Source organism: Salarias fasciatus, chromosome 12 (genome assembly GCF_902148845.1).
Source record: "Salarias fasciatus chromosome 12, fSalaFa1.1, whole genome shotgun sequence".
Classification (NCBI taxonomy): Eukaryota; Metazoa; Chordata; class Actinopteri; order Blenniiformes; family Blenniidae; genus Salarias; species Salarias fasciatus.
In genome coordinates this window covers 31,093,078-31,113,922 of record NC_043756.1, presented here as the reverse complement: position 1 = coordinate 31,113,922, position 20,845 = coordinate 31,093,078, and the positions used below count along the sequence as shown (strand labels likewise).

At 57.3% G+C, this 20,845-nt stretch overlaps 2 protein-coding genes across 6 annotated transcripts in view; one reads left to right on the top strand and one right to left on the bottom strand.

Annotated features, from left to right (window-relative positions):
* The first annotated feature begins 396 nt into the window (after positions 1–396).
* LOC115398261 (cilia- and flagella-associated protein 157-like) lies at positions 397–5,855 on the top strand. Its single transcript, XM_030104943.1, has 8 exons — positions 397–569; positions 2,324–2,595; positions 3,490–3,643; positions 4,516–4,783; positions 4,855–4,976; positions 5,062–5,212; positions 5,349–5,476; positions 5,696–5,855. Exons 1-8 carry the CDS (start codon positions 397–399, stop codon positions 5,853–5,855), a joined length of 1,428 nt encoding a protein of 475 aa, XP_029960803.1.
* Positions 5,856–6,801: 946 nt separating this feature from the next.
* kank1a (KN motif and ankyrin repeat domains 1a) overlaps positions 6,802–20,845 on the bottom strand; it is a 33,843-nt gene continuing 19,799 nt past the window's right edge. For 3 of the 5 annotated variants that reach the window (XM_030105521.1, XM_030105524.1, XM_030105522.1), the window contains 10 exons: positions 14,876–17,485; positions 12,111–12,218; positions 10,433–10,541; positions 10,083–10,307; positions 9,467–9,554; positions 9,149–9,368; positions 8,765–8,907; positions 8,452–8,652; positions 8,244–8,342; positions 6,802–7,636 (listed from right to left, as the gene is read on the bottom strand). In XM_030105521.1, coding sequence (XP_029961381.1) covers positions 7,574–7,636; positions 8,244–8,342; positions 8,452–8,652; positions 8,765–8,907; positions 9,149–9,368; positions 9,467–9,554; positions 10,083–10,307; positions 10,433–10,541; positions 12,111–12,218; positions 14,876–17,485 — 3,866 coding nt within the window. In that variant the 3' untranslated portion in view covers positions 6,802–7,573. Of the gene's footprint in view, positions 7,637–8,243; positions 8,343–8,451; positions 8,653–8,764; positions 8,908–9,148; positions 9,369–9,466; positions 9,555–10,082; positions 10,308–10,432; positions 10,542–12,110; positions 12,219–14,875; positions 17,486–18,145; positions 18,216–20,845 lie in introns of those variants that run through there. The other 2 variants (XM_030105523.1, XM_030105525.1) reach the window with 2 other exon arrangements.

Below are 20,845 nucleotides of genomic sequence, written 5' to 3'. Positions count from 1 at the left end.
CGGAGAGAAGCGGCTGCTGCGCTCATCCTGCCTCGGATTTAAACAAACAAAAAACAAACACAAAAATCGTCGGCAGTGTGGTGGGACAGGATTTCACCACAAGAGGCCCGCGGGTTTTCATAACCCACCAAGCCGACGTAAATTACGCCTGTGACTCAGTCAGTTCCTGTCTCTGCAGCAAACATTAATGATCACGCGCGCTCCTGTCTCAAGGTGTGTGTGTTTTGTGTGTTTTGTGTGTTTTGTGTGTTTTCAGAGTAAAGTTTAACCCACGGAATTAAAAGTGTCCCGTCAGGAAAAAGCGGATTTTCCCAGCAGTCCCTGAAGGCAGCTGTTACCTAGCAACGCTGTAAGTTTGTCCGGTGTCCGGGGAACAAAGTCACTTCAGTCGACACGATGCCCAAAAAGAAAGAGAAGAAGCCCGGAGAGAAAGAGAAAGAGCAAGAGAAAGAGGACGAAAAGAAGAAGACAGAGAGAAAGACGAGTCCCGGAGAAGAACCGGGTCCGGACCGGGCGGAGAGAGACCTGCTCCTGATCCAGATCACACATCTGTCCGAGCAGCTGGACAGGTGACACATCTGGAACACGCGCACCTCACGCTGTCTCCCTCCACTGGAACGACTTCCTTCTCTCCACAGCTTCAAGCAGCTGGTGAACACGAGCCTGACTCCGCTTTATCCCGCCAATCAGCGTCCAATTTACATATCGGCTCATTTGCATATCTAGGTCAAATTAGGTGATGATGTCATTTAATTTAAAATGATACATTGTTGCAACTCCTCAGTCAGGAACGTTCTAAATGACGTCATCACGGAGCAAGGAGAAACCCTGTAGGAACAAAGTGACAGAGACACACAGTGAGCCTGATCAGCCTGAAATGAAATCTGGTTGGTGTCTTGTCTCATATTCTCACAGCAACATCAGAATAATTTAAACTGATGCAGTGTTTTGTTTGTTTATTCTTTCAAGTGTCCATTTATTTCATTCATCATATATTCAGTTTTATAATAACTGAAGATGCATCTTAAAGGTGCATTAAGGAGTTTTACAGCCTTAAAAATACTTATTTTCCACCATAAATATGTTACACATTTTTAATGATGTGTACAATGTGCCCTGACATATTCATTACAAGTACCTCTAACAGCGCTAAATTGTCACTTGAAAGTCATAGTGCCGGTCTGGCGGCAGAATTTTTTTGGGGAGAATTTGAAAGGAATGACGTAATGCGCGCTCCCGCTTGTTAGGTTTCATTTTATCCGCCATTACTCCGCCAGAGGCTTAGTGAGCAACAACTGAGCAGGATCTTCCAGAAAGTCAGAACAGACTGGCTTCCAGCACTGCAGCTCCACACAGACTCCACCAGGTAGAAGACACTTACATCTTACTTGAGCGCTACTAAACGAGCGAGGAAGGAGTTCCCCTCTTCCGTGCACGCGAGCCACAGGGACGAGTTTTTCACTAAGCTGCATTACGCCCAAGGCCTGCAGGGGGCACTGTTTCGCATAAAACGCGCAAACTCCTTAATGCACCTTTAAAGTTCCATTAGGAGGGGATCCAAGTTCTTTATTAAAACTCTTTTTTTTAAATCATGCAGAAGTTTCTTTGCCAAGTAATTACTGTCACTCAGTCGTTTTGTTGAGAAACTAACACGTAACTACAAGTAATTACTTTTTTAAAGAAACTTGCCCGACACTGGTTGTGTGTTTGTGTTGTTGCTTTGGGTGTGTGCGTGCGTTTCAGCTGAGTGTGTGTTGCTTGCGTTGGTGAACATGCATGTGTGTGTGTCTGTTTCCAATGGTGTTTTGTGGGTTTGCGGTTTGAGCGTGCGTGTGTGCATGTGAGTGTTTTTGTAGGTGTTGTCTTTGTGTGTGTTAGAAGCTTCATATCTGCCGTGGCTCACGTTTCACCCTCAGTTTGGACTGGCAGGTTGGACCTGATCCAGACCCAGACCCAGACCCAGACCCAGACCCAGGCCCAGACCCAGACCCAGACCCAGACCCAGGTCCAGGCCCAGGTCCAGGCCCAGGTCCAGGCCCAGACCCAGGCCCAGACCCAGGCCCAGACCCAGACCCAGGCCCAGACCCAGGCCCAGACCCAGACCCAGGTCCAGGCCCAGACCCAGGCCCAGGCCCAGGTCCAGACCCAGACCCAGGTCCAGGCCCAGGCCCAGGCCCAGGTCCAGACCCAGACCCAGGTCCAGACCCAGGCCCAGGCCCAGGTCCAGACCCAGGTCCAGGCCCAGGCCCAGGCCCAGGTCCAGACCCAGACCCAGGCCCAGGCCCAGGTCAGGCCCCTGAACGTCTCTCGGCTCCTCCTGCAGCTGCCAGCGGAGATGTGATGACCTGTGGCAGCAGAACCAGGCCCTGGCGTGCCAGCGCGGCGCTCTGGAGGAGGAGAAGCGGGACCTGGCGGCCTACCTGAAGCGCCTGCTGCTGCAGAAGGAGGCGGAGGCGGAGCAGCTGCTGGAGCGCCTGCAGGACCAGAGCCGGGCGGCGCAGCGGGACGGGGACGACCTGCGGCGGCAGCAGGACCTCCTCACGCAGGACATGCAGCGCCGCGTGGACGCACTCCGCTCAGAGAACCGGTCACTGGGTGAGACTGATGCTGGTCACTTTCACTGCTACCCAGAATGCACTGGGACGACAGGATGGAAGGATGTGTGTCTTTTGTGTTCTATGCTTGTGAACTGAATGTTTGGCGTGTGTTTTCTGCACTTGTGTTTGGAGTGTGTTTTGAGAGCCTGTGTGTGTTTTGTGTGTTTTCATGATGGGTGTCCGTTTTTTTGTGATTGGAGTACACACACACACACACACACACACACATACATATAATTATATATATATATATATATATATATATATATATATATATATATATATAATGAAAGTAAATTCCTCAGGAGGTGAAGCTGAAAAAGGTCTTAGAATTTGATTAATGATGAAATGATGATTAGAAGTTCTCGATGTGATCAATCTTCTACTGAAACTCTTAACATTCAGCCGTCCATAAAACTAACAAGTGTGAAACATTATGATGATGCTGAGTTGCCTCCATCAGCCTCCGTGTGGACGCTACGTCGCCCCCCTCCGTGTGGACTCACCTGGAGTTCGCTGTTAATGAGTGAATCAGTCAGACTTTAATCATGGTTAGCATGTAGCATGTAGCATCGCGTGTGGTGACGTCCTGTAAAACTCTCCAGGTTGCATCGGGAGGTTTTCATGACATGAGTACTCTGTTCAGTATTGGACCCGATACCGGACGCTGGTCTGGTACCGATACCAGCGTCTGATACCGATATCAGGTCGAGTACCGATACCGGGTCGAGTACCGATACCAGCATGTGGTATCGATACTCTGGTATCGGTACTCGGCCTGGTATCGGTACTCTGGTATCGATAACGACCACTGGTATCGGTACTAGATCATGTATCGGTGCCAGTATTGATGCATCCCTCGTTTTGACTCCACCCCCTCCGTCTCTTGCAGCGGAGACGCTGGCCGGTCTGCAGCAGTTCCAGGAGCAGAGGGAGGAGTTGATGGGTCGGGTGGAGTCGATGGAGAAGCAGCTGGCCAGTCAGAAGGTGGAGCACAGAGACGACGTTCACAGTGTGGAGATGAAAGCACTGATGGAGAAGAGGAGGTAGAGTCTCCGTCAGCAGGTGGAGGACTGTGACCTGTTGAAACTTGACAGCAGTTTCTGTTCCACTGATGGAGTTAAAAACTCAGAACAGAGGATCCCAGTGCAGTCTTCACTGAATCGATGGTTGCTTCAGAAATCGGTCAGGAATGAGACTACTGAACTGACTTGGCTACAGAGGCGGGTTGAAGACCCTCAGCTTGGCACAGGAGGTAGTTCGAAGATCATCCCTGATGTTGGAAGTAGAAAATGTTTCATTCGGGTGTTACAACTGAAGAACAGAGATTATTAAGAACTCATCTCCTTCCCCCACGAGGGGTACGCTGGCATTGCTGTTTTGTTGGAATGGTCAGTAACTTGCTTTGATTGTTTGGTTGGTTGGTTGGTTGGTTGCTCCATCAGTTTGTTGGTTGGTTAGCAGGTTGGTCAATCGATTTTCTGGTCATTCAATTGGTTGGATGATTGGTTGGTTGGTTGGTCGCTTGCTTTAGTTGGTTGATGATTCGTGGTTGCTTGTTTGCTCACTTTGGTCAGTTGGATCATTGATCAGTCATTTACTCTATTGGTGACTGGTTAGCTGGTTGACTGATTGATCTGCTGATCATTTGGTCAGTTGGGTGTTTGGTTGGTTAGTTGGACGTTTTTTTTCTTGTTCGGCTGTTTGGTCTTGGTTCAGTTGAGATCCAGATGGTGTCCTGGATCCTGGTTTCAGACTCCAGAGGAAAACCTGGTCTTGGTCTTGGTCTTCCTTGGCCGTCCTGTTTGCCGACGTTGGTCCAGATGTGCAGAAGTCCAGATGTTGCAGTGTTGATGTGTATGGTGCGTGGAGCGTACAGCTGGAAGACGAGTCTCGTCTCCTTTTCGTCCTCATGGAGACTGGAGAGACAGCTGGAGCTCCACATGACGGCCATGGCTGCAGAGGTGCAGCAGCAGGTGGAGCAGAAGGTTCCGGAGAGCACCAGGCTGGCCCTGCAGGAGAACCTGGAGGTGAAGGAGCGCCTCGGCCGGCTGTCCCAGCACGTGCAGGTCCTGACGGAGGAGAACGCCGCCCTACGGGACGGGAGGCGCCGGCTCAGCGTGGACCTGGAGGTTCTGGAGCAGATGCTCAGCGAGACGACTCGAACCAGCTGCATCCGCAAGAAGGTGACCGGAAAAAAAAACCCTGAAGCTTTTCAAACTTTGATGGATTAAATAGCGCGCTTCCTCTCCGTCAGGTGGTGGAGCAGCTCACAGAGAAGTGTCGGCAGCTGCAGGCGGAGCAGGAAGTCTGGAAGCAGCAGACAGAGCAGGTCCAGAGCAGGAGGGCGGAGCTGCAGGCGGAGACAGAGGAGCTCAGGTAGAACATGCTGCTCGTCTCAAACGTTGTCGTCACTGAGCCACGCCCCCTCTGACGAGGCCTCCGCCGGCTGTGGTCTCGGCAGGCGGGAGCAGGCGTCTCTCACCGAGCAGCGCCGGGCAGACGGAGACCGCATGAGGCGGCTGGAGGCGGAGCTTGAGGAGGCGAGGGGGCGGAGCTTCAGGATGAAGAGCGTGACGGAGGAGGCCGCTCTCGGGCTGCAGCACGCCCTGACGGTAACGGGAGCTCCGCCTTTCAGAGGAAGACTTTCAGGGAACGTGACGCAGCCAGCATGTCGGTCACCAGCTGACTCTTCAGCGCCGCCCTGTGGGCGGCGGCCTTCGCTGACCCTCCACTCCTCCCCCCCAGGAGGCGCCTCCCGGTCCGGACTGCAGCCCGGACTCGCTGCTCGGGTGGAAGCAGCTGATGCTGAAGCTGCTGGAGGTCCTGCTCAGACGCCTTCGCTCCACCGCAGAGGACAGTCAGCCTGCGGTGGCTCGGTGAGTCCGCCGCCCGATCAGTAGGTCAGCCGCCTGATCGGTGGGTCCGCCGCCCGATCGGTGGGTCCGCCGCCCGATCGGTGGGTCCGCCGCTTGATCGGTGGGTCCGCCGCCCGATCGGTGAGTCCGCCGCCCGATCGGTGAGTCCGCCGCCCGATCGGTGAGTCCGCTGCCCGATCGGTGAGTCCGCCGCCCGATCACACAGTCTTTCCACTGCAGGGCTGCTGGCGAGCTTCTGCTCCATTCAACCACCAAACACGAGGAGACGGCGCCACAGAGAGGAAGTGGTCTGAGCAAGACCAGGACCAGGACCAGCATGAAGACCGGGACCGGGACCAGCATGGCTCAGCCCGGGTTGGTCAGAAATACCAAACCCTGAGCGGCAGAGAGGCGAGGCGGAGCCTTCAGGAAACAGACTCTGTATCTTAAAGCGATACTTCAACATTTTGGCAAATTGGCCCATCTCGGGCAATTCGGTAGTCATTTAGAACAGCCTACTTACTTTATTTGTGAGGGCGAGCTGTTGTTTATTCAGCGGTGGGTCTGAGGAGAGCTTCACGGCGGACATAATGGAAGTGGACGGTACAGTTGCTTCCCTCGTCAAACTCATTAAATACACAATCCAAGGTGGACACGTTATAATCCGCACATTCACTACGCTGTGAAATATTAATGCAAAATTACGAGATTGAGCGTTTTTTGCGAAGATTGCTAAAACGGAACTACTTACTAAACATGGCGTCTGGGCGTAGTGATTTAAAAAGAAAAAGTAGTTCCCAGTATTTGCTTCAATGTCGTAACGCTACAATATTATTTGTTGGTGTTTCACAGCGTAGTGAATGTGCGGATTATAACGTGTCCACCCGAGTGTTTTGGGGTTGTTGGATTGTGGATTTGATGAGTTTGACGAGGGAAGCAACTGTACCGTCCACTTCCATTATGTCCGCCGTGAAGCTCTCCTCAGACCCACCGCTGAATAAACAACTCGCCCTCACAAAAAAGTAAGTAGGCTGTTCTAAATGACTACCGAATTGCCCTAGATGGGCCAATTTGCCAAAATGTTGAAGTATCGCTTTAAAGACTTTCTTCTTTCAACTGGTTTCAAACGTTAATTTGTCAGAGTTTCAATTCGTCTTTGTTTCAACGGGAACATGAACAGAGGAGACTTTCTGTAGAACCGTTCTCCAGGTGTTCCTCTCATTCCTCTGCTGGGGACTTTGAGCTCTACGTTTCTCTGAAACCTTTGAACGAGTAGAAATCATCTAATCTGTTGGAGTTTGTGAAATCCGAGAAGTAAACTGCTGAGAGAAACACGAGACGACGGCTGGATTTAAAGTCTTTAATGAATGTTTGTTACATAAAACGATTCAGGCACTTCAATTCTCACTGGAAGATGAAAGTCAGCAGCTCTGAATACTGAATGTTACAGCAGAGAGGCAGTGGGAGAACCGTCCGGAGAACGTCCACCGCACGGGAGAACGTCCACCACACGGAGAACGTCCACCACACGGAGAACGTCCACCACACAGGAGAACGTCCACCACACGGAGAACGTCCACCACACGGGAGAACGTCCACCACACGGAGAACGTCCACCACACGGAGAACGTCCACCACACGGAGAACGTCCACCACACAGGAGAACGTCCACCACACGGAGAACGTCCATCACACGGAGAACGTCCATCACACGGAGAACGTCCACCGTCTGGAAAAACTAGGCTCCGATAAATACATCACTTCACCGATCAATAAGTCGTTACAGCAAATATTCAAAATACTGATTTGTGTTTAAATACAAAGGATTCATATAAAAGCGGAGGTCCAGACGCTGATCGACTCCATCCAGAGAATCGGATTAATCAGGATTATTTACACTCAGGAAGTGATTCCTCCAGAAATCACAACTCCACACGCCTCGGCGCTCTACAATGATCAACAGAGAGCAGGAGCAGGGAGAACATGGGGTTAGCAGAGCTCCAGTGCTTCAGCCGCTACATTCATCATCTGACACGAACGCAGGAATCTCATTGGTTGATTGGGAGGAAGTCCCTTGTCTAGCAGCAGTGGGGGTTTGTGGGTGGAGGAGGGCGGAGTTTAGTCGAACATGCTCCTCCGGGTGGGACTCGGGGACGTCTTCCTGCCGAGGCGCGGCGTTCCCTACGAGAGACGAATCACCGGAAAGTGACACGGCAAATACTTCACCTGAAAAATGAGCTAACAGAGCTACGACTGCTAACACTGCTAACGCCGCTAATGCTGTTAACACAGCCAACACAGCTCGCGCTGCTGACCCTGGTAACGCCGCTAACCAAGCTAATTTCACTAATTCTGCAAACACTGCTAATGCTGCTAACACAGCTAGTGCTGCTGACCCTGCTAATGCCGCTAACCAAGTTAATTTAGCTAATGCTGCAAACACTGCTAATGCTGCTAACACAGCTAATACTGCTAACGCAGAAAACACAGCTAACGCCGCTAGCATACCACTAACATACCACTAACACACCGTTAGCATGAAACCCACCAAACCACCGTGAGGTGATCCATACTCTGAATTTCACCGGTTGAGTGTTGTAATCCCACTCGGTGCCACCAGGTGGCGACTGAGCCGCTTCAGGAGCCAAGCAGGTTCACTCAGGGGGGTTTGTTGGGGTGGGGGGGTTTAATAAAGCAGGAAAACCACATTGCAAAGCCATTTGAAGGGGAACGTCCTGCTCGTGAAGAAGCCGTCCTCTAAAGGCGACGGTTCAAATCCGGGACTCACCGGAGACTGGGCTTTGGAGAAGTTGACGTGTGCGTAAAGCAGCACGGCGATGTCCTTATGTCCTGCTTCCAGAGCGATGGACAGGGCGTTACTCTCATCCTGAGGACAGAGCGGGACAACATCAGGTCTCATCGTCGCGGCCGACCAGCGGGGGGCGCCACATCAAAAACACTGGAACGTAAGCCCCGCCCCCGGCCGCCTCACTCACGCTGTCGCTGAGCGTGGCGTCGCAGCCGGGCTGCGCCAGCAGCAGCTTGACGATCTCCACGTGGCCGTGCTCGCTGGCGCACATCAGCGCCGTGGAGCCCTCGTCGTCCTGGACGTTGACGTCGGCGCCGTGAGCCAGCAGGGCGCGCACCATGTCCATCCGGCCGTGGCTGACGGCCAGCATCAGCCCGGTCTGGCCGGCCTGCGGACGGACAGCTGCGATGAAGCGCTTCCTGCCGTCGCCACTGGGCGGCGGCAGAGCGCCTGCCCGTTTCCTGATGAGAGGGACTCGACCCTTGACCTCCGGCACTGACCTGGCTGGCCCGGGCGTTGACGTCCCCCTTGGTGAACAGCTCCTCCACGATGCTCATGTCCCGCGGCGTCTCCACGGCGGCGAGCGCCGCCAGCATGATGGGCGTGTAGCCGGCCTTGTTCTGCTGGTTCACGTTACACACGTCTGACACACACACACACACACACACACACACACACACACACACACACACACACACACACACACACACACACACACACACACACACACACACACACACACACACACACACACACACACACACACACACACACACACACACACACACACACACACACACACACACACACACACACACCGTATGAAGTCCGTCCCGATCAGGGTCTCCGGTCCGTCTCCAGTCCGTCCAGAAGTCTCCGCTCACCTGCGTCCAGCAGCTTCTTCACCACCTGGAAGTTGGAGTGCGAGACGCTGTAATGCAGCGCCGTGTTGCCGTTGCCGTCGGCCATGTTGACCACGTGACGCAGCACGGCGGGGGACACGGCGGCGAAGGCCCCCAGGAAGTCCCCCACCGCGGCGGCGGCCGCCGTCTTCTGGCTGGACACCCGGAACCACTCGTGCTGCACCGCGTTGAGGCTGGATCTCTGTGGACGGACGAGACGCTCAGAGGGAACCCACGGTTCACGGGGGGGCGGGGCCGATCACAGGGGGGGCGGAGCCTGGAACAGCCTGCAGCGCTCACCAGGTCCTTGCTGCTCACAGCTTTGGGGTCACTCAGGTGGACTTTCAGAACGTTGCAGGACGCCAACATCTTCTCACTGAGCTCGAACCTGGAGAGAAAGGGAGAGCCAGACCAGCATCAGGACCACGATCAGAATCAGGACCAGGACCTGATCAAGTCCACCTCCTGATCAGAGTCAGGGTCCTGAAAGCAACTCTACCACCTCTTTCCTGCTGGAACTAGCAGATCGACCCGTTAACAATCAGAACCGCCTCCTTCCCCACCGCCTGACCCGGGTCTGCAGGAGACCAGACCCGGGTCTGCACTGGCAGGAGGAGCCGGGTATCAGCGGGTTTAAACGGGTTTTTTGGCCAGCGGGGAAAAAGGAGATCAAGCTGCTGAAGCAACATGCTAACTCCGCCACGTAGCGCAGATGGACCAGGAGTCCCAAACCACCGGGCCGCATCGATTTTTAAAAAAATCCACCAGCACGCATTTCCTGCACTTAAATCCCTCATTTTTCAAACCTTGTTACACCATTTTCAATAAAAAGTCAAGTTTAAAAAAAACTTTAAAATGACTGCGTGACCTTTCAAAATAAAAGTTGGTCAGTATGAGCTACAGAGTCCAGGTTCACCTCTCTCTGGCCTCCTGCTTCTCAGGACTTTCCTCTCCGTCCTTCTCCTCTTCTGGCTTCACCTCCTCCCTGCTGCCGTCTTCCTCCACCTTCCTGCATCCGCCCTGCTCCTCCTCTTCCTCCTGCTCCTCCTCTTCCTCCTGCTCCTCCTCTTCCTCCTGCTCCTCCTCCTCAGAGGAGCTGCTGTCCTCCGAGCTGGAGTCGTCGCTGGATGTCGTCTCATATCTGAGCCACAGGGGGCGACAGAGAGCAGATCATTAAAAACCAGCAGCTCAGAGGGCAGAGAGGAAACCCGAACACCATCAGCCAGACTCTCAAGGTCAGAGGTCAAGAGGAAGGCTGGGACTCACCCTCCGTTCACTCCGACGAACTGCAGGTTCTTCTTGGTGCCGCCGGCGTCGGCGCGGCCATCTTTCTTCTTCATGATGGACTTCAGAGTGTTCTGACCGCCCGGCTCCCCTGGAGGGACCAGAGTTCAGACAGGGTGAGACCAGGACCAGGACCAGGACCTGGACCTGGACCTGGACCAGAGGAACTCAGACCAGCTGATCACACCAGCAGTAAAACATCAGAAAGGTCTCCAAGATGAGAACATTTTCAAACGTATTGATCTTATTTCAGCATCACCATGAAACTCAGTGATGGTCTGAAAACCAGCGCACACCACTGCTACAGGTGGAGGGGGGGTCTGCAGGTGGAGGGGGGTCTACAGGGGGAGGTGGGGGGTCTACAGGGGGAGGGGGGTCTACAGGGGGAGGTGGGGGGTCTACAGGTGGAGGGGGGTCTACAGGTGGAGGGGGGGGTCTACAGGGGGAGGGGGGTCTACAGGTGGAGGGGGGTCTACAGGTGGAGGTGGGGGGTCTACAGGTGGAGGGGGGGTCTACAGGTGGAGGTGGGGGGTCTACAGGGGGAGGGGGGTCTACAGGTGGAGGTGGGGGGTCTACAGGTGGAGGTGGGGGGTCTACAGGGGGAGGGGGGTCTACAGGGGGAGGGGGGTCTACAGGTGGAGGTGGGGGGTCTACAGGGGGAGGGGGGTCTACAGGTGGAGGTGGGGGGTCTACAGGGGGAGGGGGGGTCTACAGGTGGAGGGGGGTCTACAGGTGGAGGTGGGGGGTCTACAGGGGGAGGGGGGTCTACAGGTGGAGGGGGGTCTACAGGTGGAGGTGGGGGGGTCTACAGGGGGAGGGGGGTCTACAGGTGGAGGTGGGGGGTCTACAGGGGGAGGGGGGTCTACAGGTGGAGGGGGGTCTACAGGGGGAGGTGGGGGGTCTACAGGTGGAGGTGGGGGGTCTACAGGGGGAGGGGGGTCTACAGGGGGAGGGGGGTCTACAGGTGGAGGTGGGGGGTCTACAGGTGGAGGTGGGGGGTCTACAGGTGGAGGGGGGGTCTACAGGGGGAGGTGGGGGGTCTACAGGTGGAGGGGGGTCTACAGGTGGAGGTGGGGGGTCTACAGGTGGAGGGGGGTCTACAGGGGGAGGGGGGTCTACAGGTGGAGGTGGGGGGTCTACAGGTGGAGGTGGGGGGTCTACAGGTGGAGGGGGGGTCTACAGGGGGAGGGGGGTCTACAGGTGGAGGTGGGGGGTCTACAGGGGGAGGGGGGTCTACAGGTGGAGGGGGGTCTACAGGGGGAGGTGGGGGGTCTACAGGGGGAGGGGGGTCTACAGGTGGAGGGGGGGTCTACAGGGGGAGGTGGGGGGTCTACAGGTGGAGGGGGGGTCTACAGGTGGAGGGGGGTCTACAGGTGGAGGCGGGGTCTACAGGTGGAGGGGGGTCTACAGGTGGAGGTGGGGGGTCTACAGGGGGAGGTGGGGGTCTACAGGGGGAGGGGGGTCTACAGGTGGAGGTGGGGGGTCTACAGGTGGAGGGGGGGTCTACAGGTGGAGGGGGGTCTACAGGTGGAGGGGGGTCTACAGGTGGAGGTGGGGGGTCTACAGGGGGAGGGGGGTCTACAGGGGGAGGTGGGTCTACAGGGGGGGGGGGGGGTCTACAGGGGGAGGGGGGTCTACAGGTGGAGGGGGGGTCTGTTACCGTGCAGAGCCGAGGACATCTGCTGGTCCATCCGACTCTTCTGCTCCGCTGCAGTCAGCGGCTGTGAGGGAGGATCAGACCGCTGGCTCCACACACACCCAGCGGCCTCTGAAACACACACACACACACACACACACACACACAAACACAACACACACACAACACACAACACACACAGGGTTTAGAAGGAAACTGATGATGTAGTTCACAAGCTGAGCCACCAGATGGAGCTGTTTGATACTGAAACCACTGCTGAGAACAACACACTGTAAACATGGACTGTACCACTGTACCAGGACCAGGAGAACCAGGACCAGGGCCACGAGAACTAGGTCCAGAACCAGGATCTGACCTGGAACCAGAAGAATCTGGACTGGGACCAGGACCGGAGTTTCTCCTTTGTCCTCAGGATGGAGCCAGAGCTCTTTCCAAAAGTTCCACCTTGGCAGTCGTCCTGAGGACCGTCGTCATGGAAACAGACGCTCAAAACGTAATGGAAAATGAACATTTTCACTGGAAATCGTTACCGGGAAACCAGGTCCTTCCTAATAAACACCAGCAAGTCAGGGCTGGACGCTGCCGATGCAGTACCACTTCCTGCCACCAGGCGGCGAAGGGCGTCACTGCGGAGTCCAGCCTGTCTCCCGTCTTCAGGCGTGTTTGGATCCGTCTCATTCCGTCCCTGCAGCTCCTGCTGGACGACCCCGCTGAGGGACGGAATATCGTCACCAGAAGAAGAAGCGGGTCTGGTTCCAAACAAGGCCAGAGTCTGAGCAGGCCAGGAGCCTCGTTACGTAACCCCGAGGGACCGTGAATCAGCAGGGGGGCGGGGCCAGAGGCGGGCCGCCAAAACAGCAGAAGAGAAGCGAGCGTCCGGCCGGCCGGAGAGCGAATGAGCTCATTGTTGGTGTTCGTCCAAAACGCCTCGCCACATTCTTCAGGGTCACATGACCCGGCCTGTCTGGTCCCATCAGGTCTCAGTTCACAGCACGGGGGACCGAGAACAGACCAGGTCCAGGAGGGCAGAACCAGGTCCAGGAGGGAGGAACCAGGTCCAGGAGGGAGGAACCAGGGCCAGGAGGAACAGAACTAGGTCCAGGAGGAGGAGAATCAGGTCCAGGAGGGAAGAACCAGGTCCCGGAGGGAGGAACCAGGTCCCGGAGGGAGGAACCAGGTCCAGTCGGGAGGAACCAGGTCCAGGAGGAACAGAACCAGGTCCAAGAGGAACAGAACCAGGTCCAGGAGGAACAGAACCAGGTCCAGGAGGAACAGAACCAGGTCCAGAAGGGCGGAACCAGGTCCTGGAGGGAGGAACCAGGTCCAGTCGGGAGGAACCAGGTCCAGGAGGGCAGAACCAGGTCCAGTAGGAACAGAACTAGGTCCAGGAGGGCAGAACCAGGTTCAGGAGGGAGGAACCAGGGCCAGTCGGGAGGAACCAGGTCCAGTCGGGAGGAACCAGGTCCAGTCGGGAGGAACCAGGTCCAGTAGGAACAGAACTAGGTCCAGGAGGGCAGAACCAGGTTCAGGAGGGAGGAACCAGGGCCAGGAGGGAGGAACCAGGTCCAGGAGGAACAGAACCAGGTCCAGGAGGAACAGAACCAGGTCCAGGATGAAGGCCTCCCTGTTTGGGATTCAGCAGAACTTGAACTCCAGCAGGTATCAGAGAAGTGAGCAGAGCCTCACCTGTTGGGCTCTTCTTCACCTGAACCATGAGAAACTGGTCTTTGTGTTGGGCTGGGGTTCAGGTTCTCAGAAACCTGACTGGAACCTTCTAAAGCTTTACTTTCTTGCTGCCAGTTCTTTCAAAAATCCGCATCGACACTCGTAACGTTGGGACCTGCAGGACCGAGATTCTCACTTCCGATTGGTTTCCCTCATTACTCCATCCCTCCATCCATCTCAAACAGGATTTTGGTTTCAGAGAAAAGCCTGGCCATGCACAGGAACAACATGCAAACTCCACACAAAACGCCACAAGTCGGGACTCAAACCGGAGTTCTGTCCAGAGAGTCAGGAGTGTGAGCAGCTGGAGCATCATGCTGGAGGACTGTGGCCTGGAACACCCGACACTCAGATCCTGGTCCTGGTCCTCCTGAGACAGGAGTGTCTGCAGTGTGTGTGTGTGTGAGTGTGTGTGTGTGTGTGTGCGTTCCTGGAACAGCAGGTGGAGGAGTGTCGGTTCTGCAGCTCTGAGGTAGACAGGAGGCAGGACTCTGTCCTCTGAGCGGACTGAATGTAATTTACCGTTTTAATGTTAATGTCTTTTAATTTGAGGTATGACTGTAAGACTGACTGGGATTGAGTGACGTTCTAGTGATTGTAGAACTCTGATTGTAGCACTTTGTATGTTTTATATTTACCTGCTCAGGGACTATGGATGGAAATCAGCCCAGACTAAATCTGGTGGGAAGCATCTTTACATAATGTTGGCAACACTTTACTTGAAGCCGCCCCTGTATAACACATGATTAGTACATTCATAAAGCATTATAATGCCATTATAACACGTGTAGCTACAGTTATAAACATTCATAGATGATCACAATGCCAGGACCTCACCCTGACCCTGACCCTAACCCTGACCCTGACCCTGTGCTGTACAGTGGGTTATAAAGCTTTGTGATCATGTATGCGTGTTTATAACTACTAATGCATTAAACCGGGTGCTCAAAGTAAAGTGTTACTGGAATGTTTTTCACACATTGTCCCTGAGAAATAAACCAATAAACTAAACTAAACTAAACTAAACAGGAGGCAGGACTCACCTGTGGCGCCGGCCTGCGGCTCCGGGACGCCGTCGGCGCCGCCGTGCCTCATGACGGAGTTGATGGAGGAGAGCGTGCGGACCAGCTGGCTGTTGATGGAGCCGAACTGGGACTGCGGCTGCCCGAAGGCCTCGGCCAGCTCGCCGTAGTTCTCCGCCAGCAGCATCTGCTGCTCCTGCAGCAGCTTCTGCACCCGCTCGATGTAGTGGTCCAGCCCGGCGCCGGCGCCGGGCAGCGGCGCCTCGGGCTTCAGGGGAGGCTCCATCCGCTCCGACTCCGCCCACTCCGCCGGCTGGGACGGACCGCACGCTATGGTTCGGGTTTTCAAGCCGATCAGGAAGTTCTGGTGGACGCTCACCGGGCCCACGCCGCACTCTTTGGTTCTGGCGGAGCTTGCGTTTCCGCGGCCCGACTCCGCCTCCGTGACGGTTCCCACGCCAATCGAACGCATCTTTGCCGCGGCATGACTGTCTTTAACGAGTCCGTCCCCGACGGCGACCGTCCTGGTCTCGGCGGCCGCCGTGCCGGTGGCCTTATCGCAGGCGAGCAGCGCCGTGTCGGTGGAGGAGTCCACCAGGACGGCCGGCGCCGTGTTGGTGGACCTGCTGACCACCTCCGTCTCGGTGTTGGTCTGTTGGCTCGCCGACTCGGGGGCCGCCATCACTCCACAGTCGGCCTTGCTCGTGGGCTCTGGGTCGGTTCCTTGCGACACCAGCGTCTTGACGGGACCGACGGTGACGTCCACCGAACAGTCCCCGCAGCCCACCGACCGGGACCCCCTGCTGGGCTCCGGCGCCGGTCTGCAGAGGTCCAGGCCGTCCACCGCCTCCTCCGTGTTGACCCCCGCCTCGCAGACGCTCGGCTCCACGCCCACCTGCCGATGGCACGTCTCCACCCGCCCCCCCACGCACTGGTCCCTCACTTCCGGCCGCTCTCGCACCACCCAGCGGTCCATGGGGACCGCCGGTCCGGTGGCGGCGCTCTGCACGCCGGGCCGGCAGGACACGCCCACGCTGACGGTCTGCGGGGCGCCGTCGGTCCCGACGTGGCGGAACTCCAGGTGTTCCCCGACGCCCCGGCTGTGGGTCTGGACCCGGGCCTCCACGCCGGCGTCGTACGTCTCCGGCCGGACCATCAGGCCTTTGTCTGCCTTCTTCCTGCCGGCGCCGCCGGCGGCCTGGAGCTCCAGCTTCAGCTTCGCCATCTCCATCTGGTGGGTGGTCTCCTTCAGCTGCACCTCCAGCCGGTAGACCGTCTCCCTCAGCGCCTCGACGGTCTGCTGCTGCAGCTCCAGCTCCTTCTCCGCCTCGCTGCTCAGGCCCAGCATGGCCTCCGTCACGCCCACGGCGGCGCTCCGGGTCTCCGGCCGCTCCGTGGCGACCCCTGCATCCCGCAGACGGCGCTCCTGTTGGGGTTTGCTCTCAGTGGCGGGAAGGCTGGTCATGTTCTCGTCCGTCACCGTTCCGGTGGACCTCAGCCGGGCCTGGTTCTGGTCCCGGTGCTGAGGCGAGGGCTCGCTCAGACCGGTCTCCTGGCTGGTCTTCTCCAGAGCGTGGACCTCGGCGGTCAGACGGCGGAACTCCTGCAGGCGCCGGGCGCTCTGCTCCGGCGCCTCCGGCTCCAGGATGTGCAGCTCCGGCTCCTTCGGGCCGGGCCCCTGGTTCTCCATCTGGTCCGCGCTGCCCACGCTGTAGGAGCGCTTCCGGAAGCCTCCAAGGCCGGGACTCCTGGACTGAGCGGCCAGCTGCCTCTTCTCCTCCTGCAGCACGGCGATCTTGACCTGCAGGATGGGGATGGTCCTGGCCTGCTCCTCCAGCTCCTTCAGCCGCCGCAGCGCCACCACCATCTGGTCCCGGACCTGCTGCAGCTGCAGCGGGCTGACGGCCGCCGGCGTGGCCACGCCCGAGCTCAGGGGGCTGTGGCGCAGCGAGCCGCCCACCGACTGGGGGTAGTACAGGCTGTACTCTCCGTTGGCGAGGGCGCCGTTGAGGGGGAGGGGCGGCTGGGCGCCGGGAGCCACGGAGCCCGAGTAGGAGGACAGGGAGCTGCTGGAGCCCATCCCGCCGAAGCTGGCCAGGCGGCGCCGCGGCGCCGGCGGCTCGCCAAGCGGCTGCAGCAGCAGGCGCTCCTGCTCCAGGCGGCGCCGGGTCTCCATCAGGGTCTTCTCCACCTGGGGGTTGAACCGGGGGACGAAGCGGGGCGACGGCGGCGGCAGCAGCGGCCTCTGCTCGGCGCCGCCCGGGGGATTCTGGTGCACGGGGGGATCAGAGGAGGCCCGGGACAGGGTGGGGGTGAGCGGGGCGGCGACCGGGGGCCTGGAGCTGAAGAAGACCGGGGACTGCTTGTCGTCGCTGTTGGAGGAGGACAGGGAGTCCGTGGAGGTCCATTCAGTCTGCGCGCCGCCGCCGGTGCTGCTCCGCGGCGCCGCCGAGGGTCTCGCCACTTTGGGCTTCCTCTGGATGCTCAGCTTCCTGATGGTGTTCCCCCTCTCGATGTCATCCACATACTTGAGGAAGTCCAGGTCCAGCTGGTAACCGTAGGGAGTCTCAACGTAGTAGGGCGCCTCGGGGTCCCTGTCCTCGTCCGAGCCGGGACATGTCTGTCCTCTTTCTGAAAGAGACGGCACAAAAACACGACATGAGAACGGCTTAAGTGGACGGAAAAAACAAAAACCCTCCAAAAAAAGCTCTTTTACGACAGAAGAAACGCAGTAGAACCCCTGAAAGAGTCTGGGTGAGCGGTGAAGAGCTCCACAAGTACAAACAAGCCTGAAGCTCCTGAACGGGCTCCCCGAGCGATGCCTGATCCAACCGTGTCGGGTCGAAACGTTTCCCTCAGCGGCAGAGGCACGCCGGCGTATCTCTGTTGGTGTTCAGAAGCTTCCGACTCGTCAGCTGATTGTTTACACAGCCGGGATCAGACCAGTTCCAAAGTCCTGAGGGTGACGGCGGCAGTCGATGTTCTCTCGTCCAAAATCCACTCAAATGTCAACAAACCAACCGAGAAGACAACAGGACACATTTCCCGAGTCGGAAATAAACCTCGGGCGAAGCCGAGCCGAGTCTGAGCGCCGGAGGCCGGAGCGGCGGCGCTAAATGCAGCGCCTTGTTCTTGGTATGCCAGGAACTCTGCAGCGCTAAAGCAAACACAGGCTGGAAATAAACAGGCTGGCCCTCCCCTGCAGCCAGTCCGCCCGGCGGGGGCGGGGGGGCGGGGGGGAGCGGGGGGGAGCGGGGGGGGTCAGGAGGCCGAGGCCGGAGCTTCACTCACCTCCGCCGCTCCGTCTCAGCCTCGTCCTCCTCCGACCAGCCGGTTCTCCTCGCCCTGCACTCTCACTCTCTCTCCTCTCTCTCTCCACTCAGAGGCAGGAAGGAGGGAGGAAAACTTCCACTATTGGTGTAAAGCGAGGGCAGCGCTGCTCTGACTCGATTGGACGGCGGCCTCGTCCAATGGCGCGAGGCCCCGAGCCGGGCGCTTCCCCGTCCGGGCCGGAGGAGGGGAGGCCGGCGGCCACAACAACACAGTCCTTCACACCCTGAACGAACTCTGGACCGACGGCACGCGTCCTCCGCTCAGCCCGGCCCCCCCCCCTGATAAGACAGAGCAGATAAACCCGCCGTCCCCACGAGGACGCCGTCTGCACTTCACAGCTCTGAACGGCAGAATGAACAGCAGAGCAGGGCTGAACGGAGGGTCGAGTCTTCACAGCTGAACTCAGGAGGAAGAAACAGAAACACTGATGACAGTTCAGTTTCAGCCAGAAAGGGACCGGCAGTGTTCTGGAAACAAACTCCAGCTGAGATAATGATGAGAAAGACACGTTTCTAAAGCTCTGGTTCGCCAGAACAGTGAATCTGAGACATTTAATCACCTTTACGAGCGAAGAGCGGAAATTACTGCGTGAAGAGTTTTAAAGAGGACAAACAGTCCATCTGAACTCTGGACGTCTCAAACAGCAGTGAGGACAGGATTCATGTTAACTGGAGACCTCGTCCTGAATGAAATGTCTCTGGAGTTGGACACACTTCTCTCTGGAAACAAGGAGCCGCCTGTTATTTTCTCCGCTTCCTTGGAAAAAGGTGTGTCCTGTTTTTTTAACTCCTGGAATGAAGAAAATCTGGAGCAGAAGCAGCCGCAGTCCTGTGCAGGAAGTCTGACCTCCAGCCGTCCCCCGTCCTCCGTCCTCCGTCCACCGTCCCCCGTGGGAGAGAAGGGCCGAACGGCCAGGTCCCCCGTCCCCTGTCCCCCCAGCGGCCGAGCCGCCAGCGCAGCACCAGACAATGGAAAGGGACACGGCGGGGGTCGGGGGGGGTGGGGGGACGCAGGGGGGACACGGCGGATTCAAGGCGGGGACGCAGTAGGCAGGACATGGTCGGGGGGACGTAGCAGGACTTCTGCCGTCGAACTGAACGGAGCCCGAGCGTTTTCAAAAAGTCTTGTTTCAACAGTCCACATGAATCATTTTCAAAAAGTTCCACTTTGCAACTTCTGTAAAAAGTTGCGTTTCCAGCGGCTCCCAGAGCAGGCGTCCTTCAGACGGACCGCCGGAGACGCAGCGCAGAACCTTCAGCCAATAGCAGCTTCGGGCCACGTCCGACAGTCCGAACACGTCCGCGTGTCTCACGGCTGGAGTCCAATCCCAGCGGCGTTTCCTGACAGCGGCTCCAGAGCGACTCGGCTCCGTCAGGATTTAACGGACCCCCACCCGGACTCAGCCGTCCTCACAGAGAGCCAACAGCCCGGTCCACTTCCTGTTTCCTCATCTGTCAGCGGACTGGGAGGCCCGGTGTGTTCAGACGGGACGGAGTCTTCACGTCTCTGATATTCAGAACAGCAGAGCAACAAACTCAGATACCGAACTGACCCAGGTCCAAAACCCCAACGGGCAGAGTCTGGGTTCTGGCCGAGAGACAGAGAGACAGAGGGACAGAGGGACAGAGGGACAGAGGGACAGAGGGACAGAGGGACAGAGGGACAGAGGGACAGAGGGACAGAGGGACAGAGGGACAGAGGGACAGAGAGACAGAGAGACAGAGAGACAGAGAGACAGAGGGACAGAGGGACAGAGGGACAGAGAGGCAGAGAGGCAGAGAGGCAGAGAGGCAGAGAGACACAGAGACACAGAGACACAGAGACACAGAGAGAGAGAGAGACAGAGAGAGAGACAGAGAGAGAGACACAGAGAGAGAGACACAGAGAGAGACACAGAGAGAGAGACACAGAGAGAGAGACACAGAGAGAGAGAGACAGAGAGACAGAGAGAGAGACAGAGAGAAAGACAGAGAGAGAGAGAGAGACAGAGAGAGAGACAGAGAGAGAGACAGAGAGAGAGACAGAGAGAGAGACAGAGAGAGAGACAGAGAGAGAGACGTGCCGTCTTCCCGGCTGCTGCTGCTTCGTGTGAAAACCTTTCCTGGAGGGTCAGAGTTGAGAAAAGTCGGCAGCTGAGGAGAGTTTCAAAAATGTGCGAATGCCAAGTCAACAACTCAGAGAACATTCTGGGCAGAGTTCCTCTCAGCAGGCAGAGCGGAATGCCGGAGCTTTAACCCTCCGACGCCCGGAGCAGCTGCAGCGGCTCCAGCTGTGACGCCACATCTGGATCAGAGACCCGGCCTGTTCTACACCCGCCGTCCCCGTCTGCTCTCTGACCCCCGTCTGGACTCTGGGACTCCGGCCTCGACTCCAGGTCTCCCGACGGTTCTGCCTGCGTGAAGTTTAAATTTAGAGCTGACAGAAGCCTTTCAGCATTCAGAGCAGCCGAGACAGCAGAACCGGGCCGCCGCTCTAAATCCGTCCGCCGGAGGACACGGGTCCCTCAGTCCGGGTCACATCATGATTCTCTCCACGCTTCGGGACAAAGTCAAAGCCGTCCATCAAAGGCTGAACCACTGGAATTCTGGGAAAGGCTCCTGGAGTCCTGACGACCACAACAAATCCAGATGGATTACCAGAAGGGGGCGGAGCCACGGC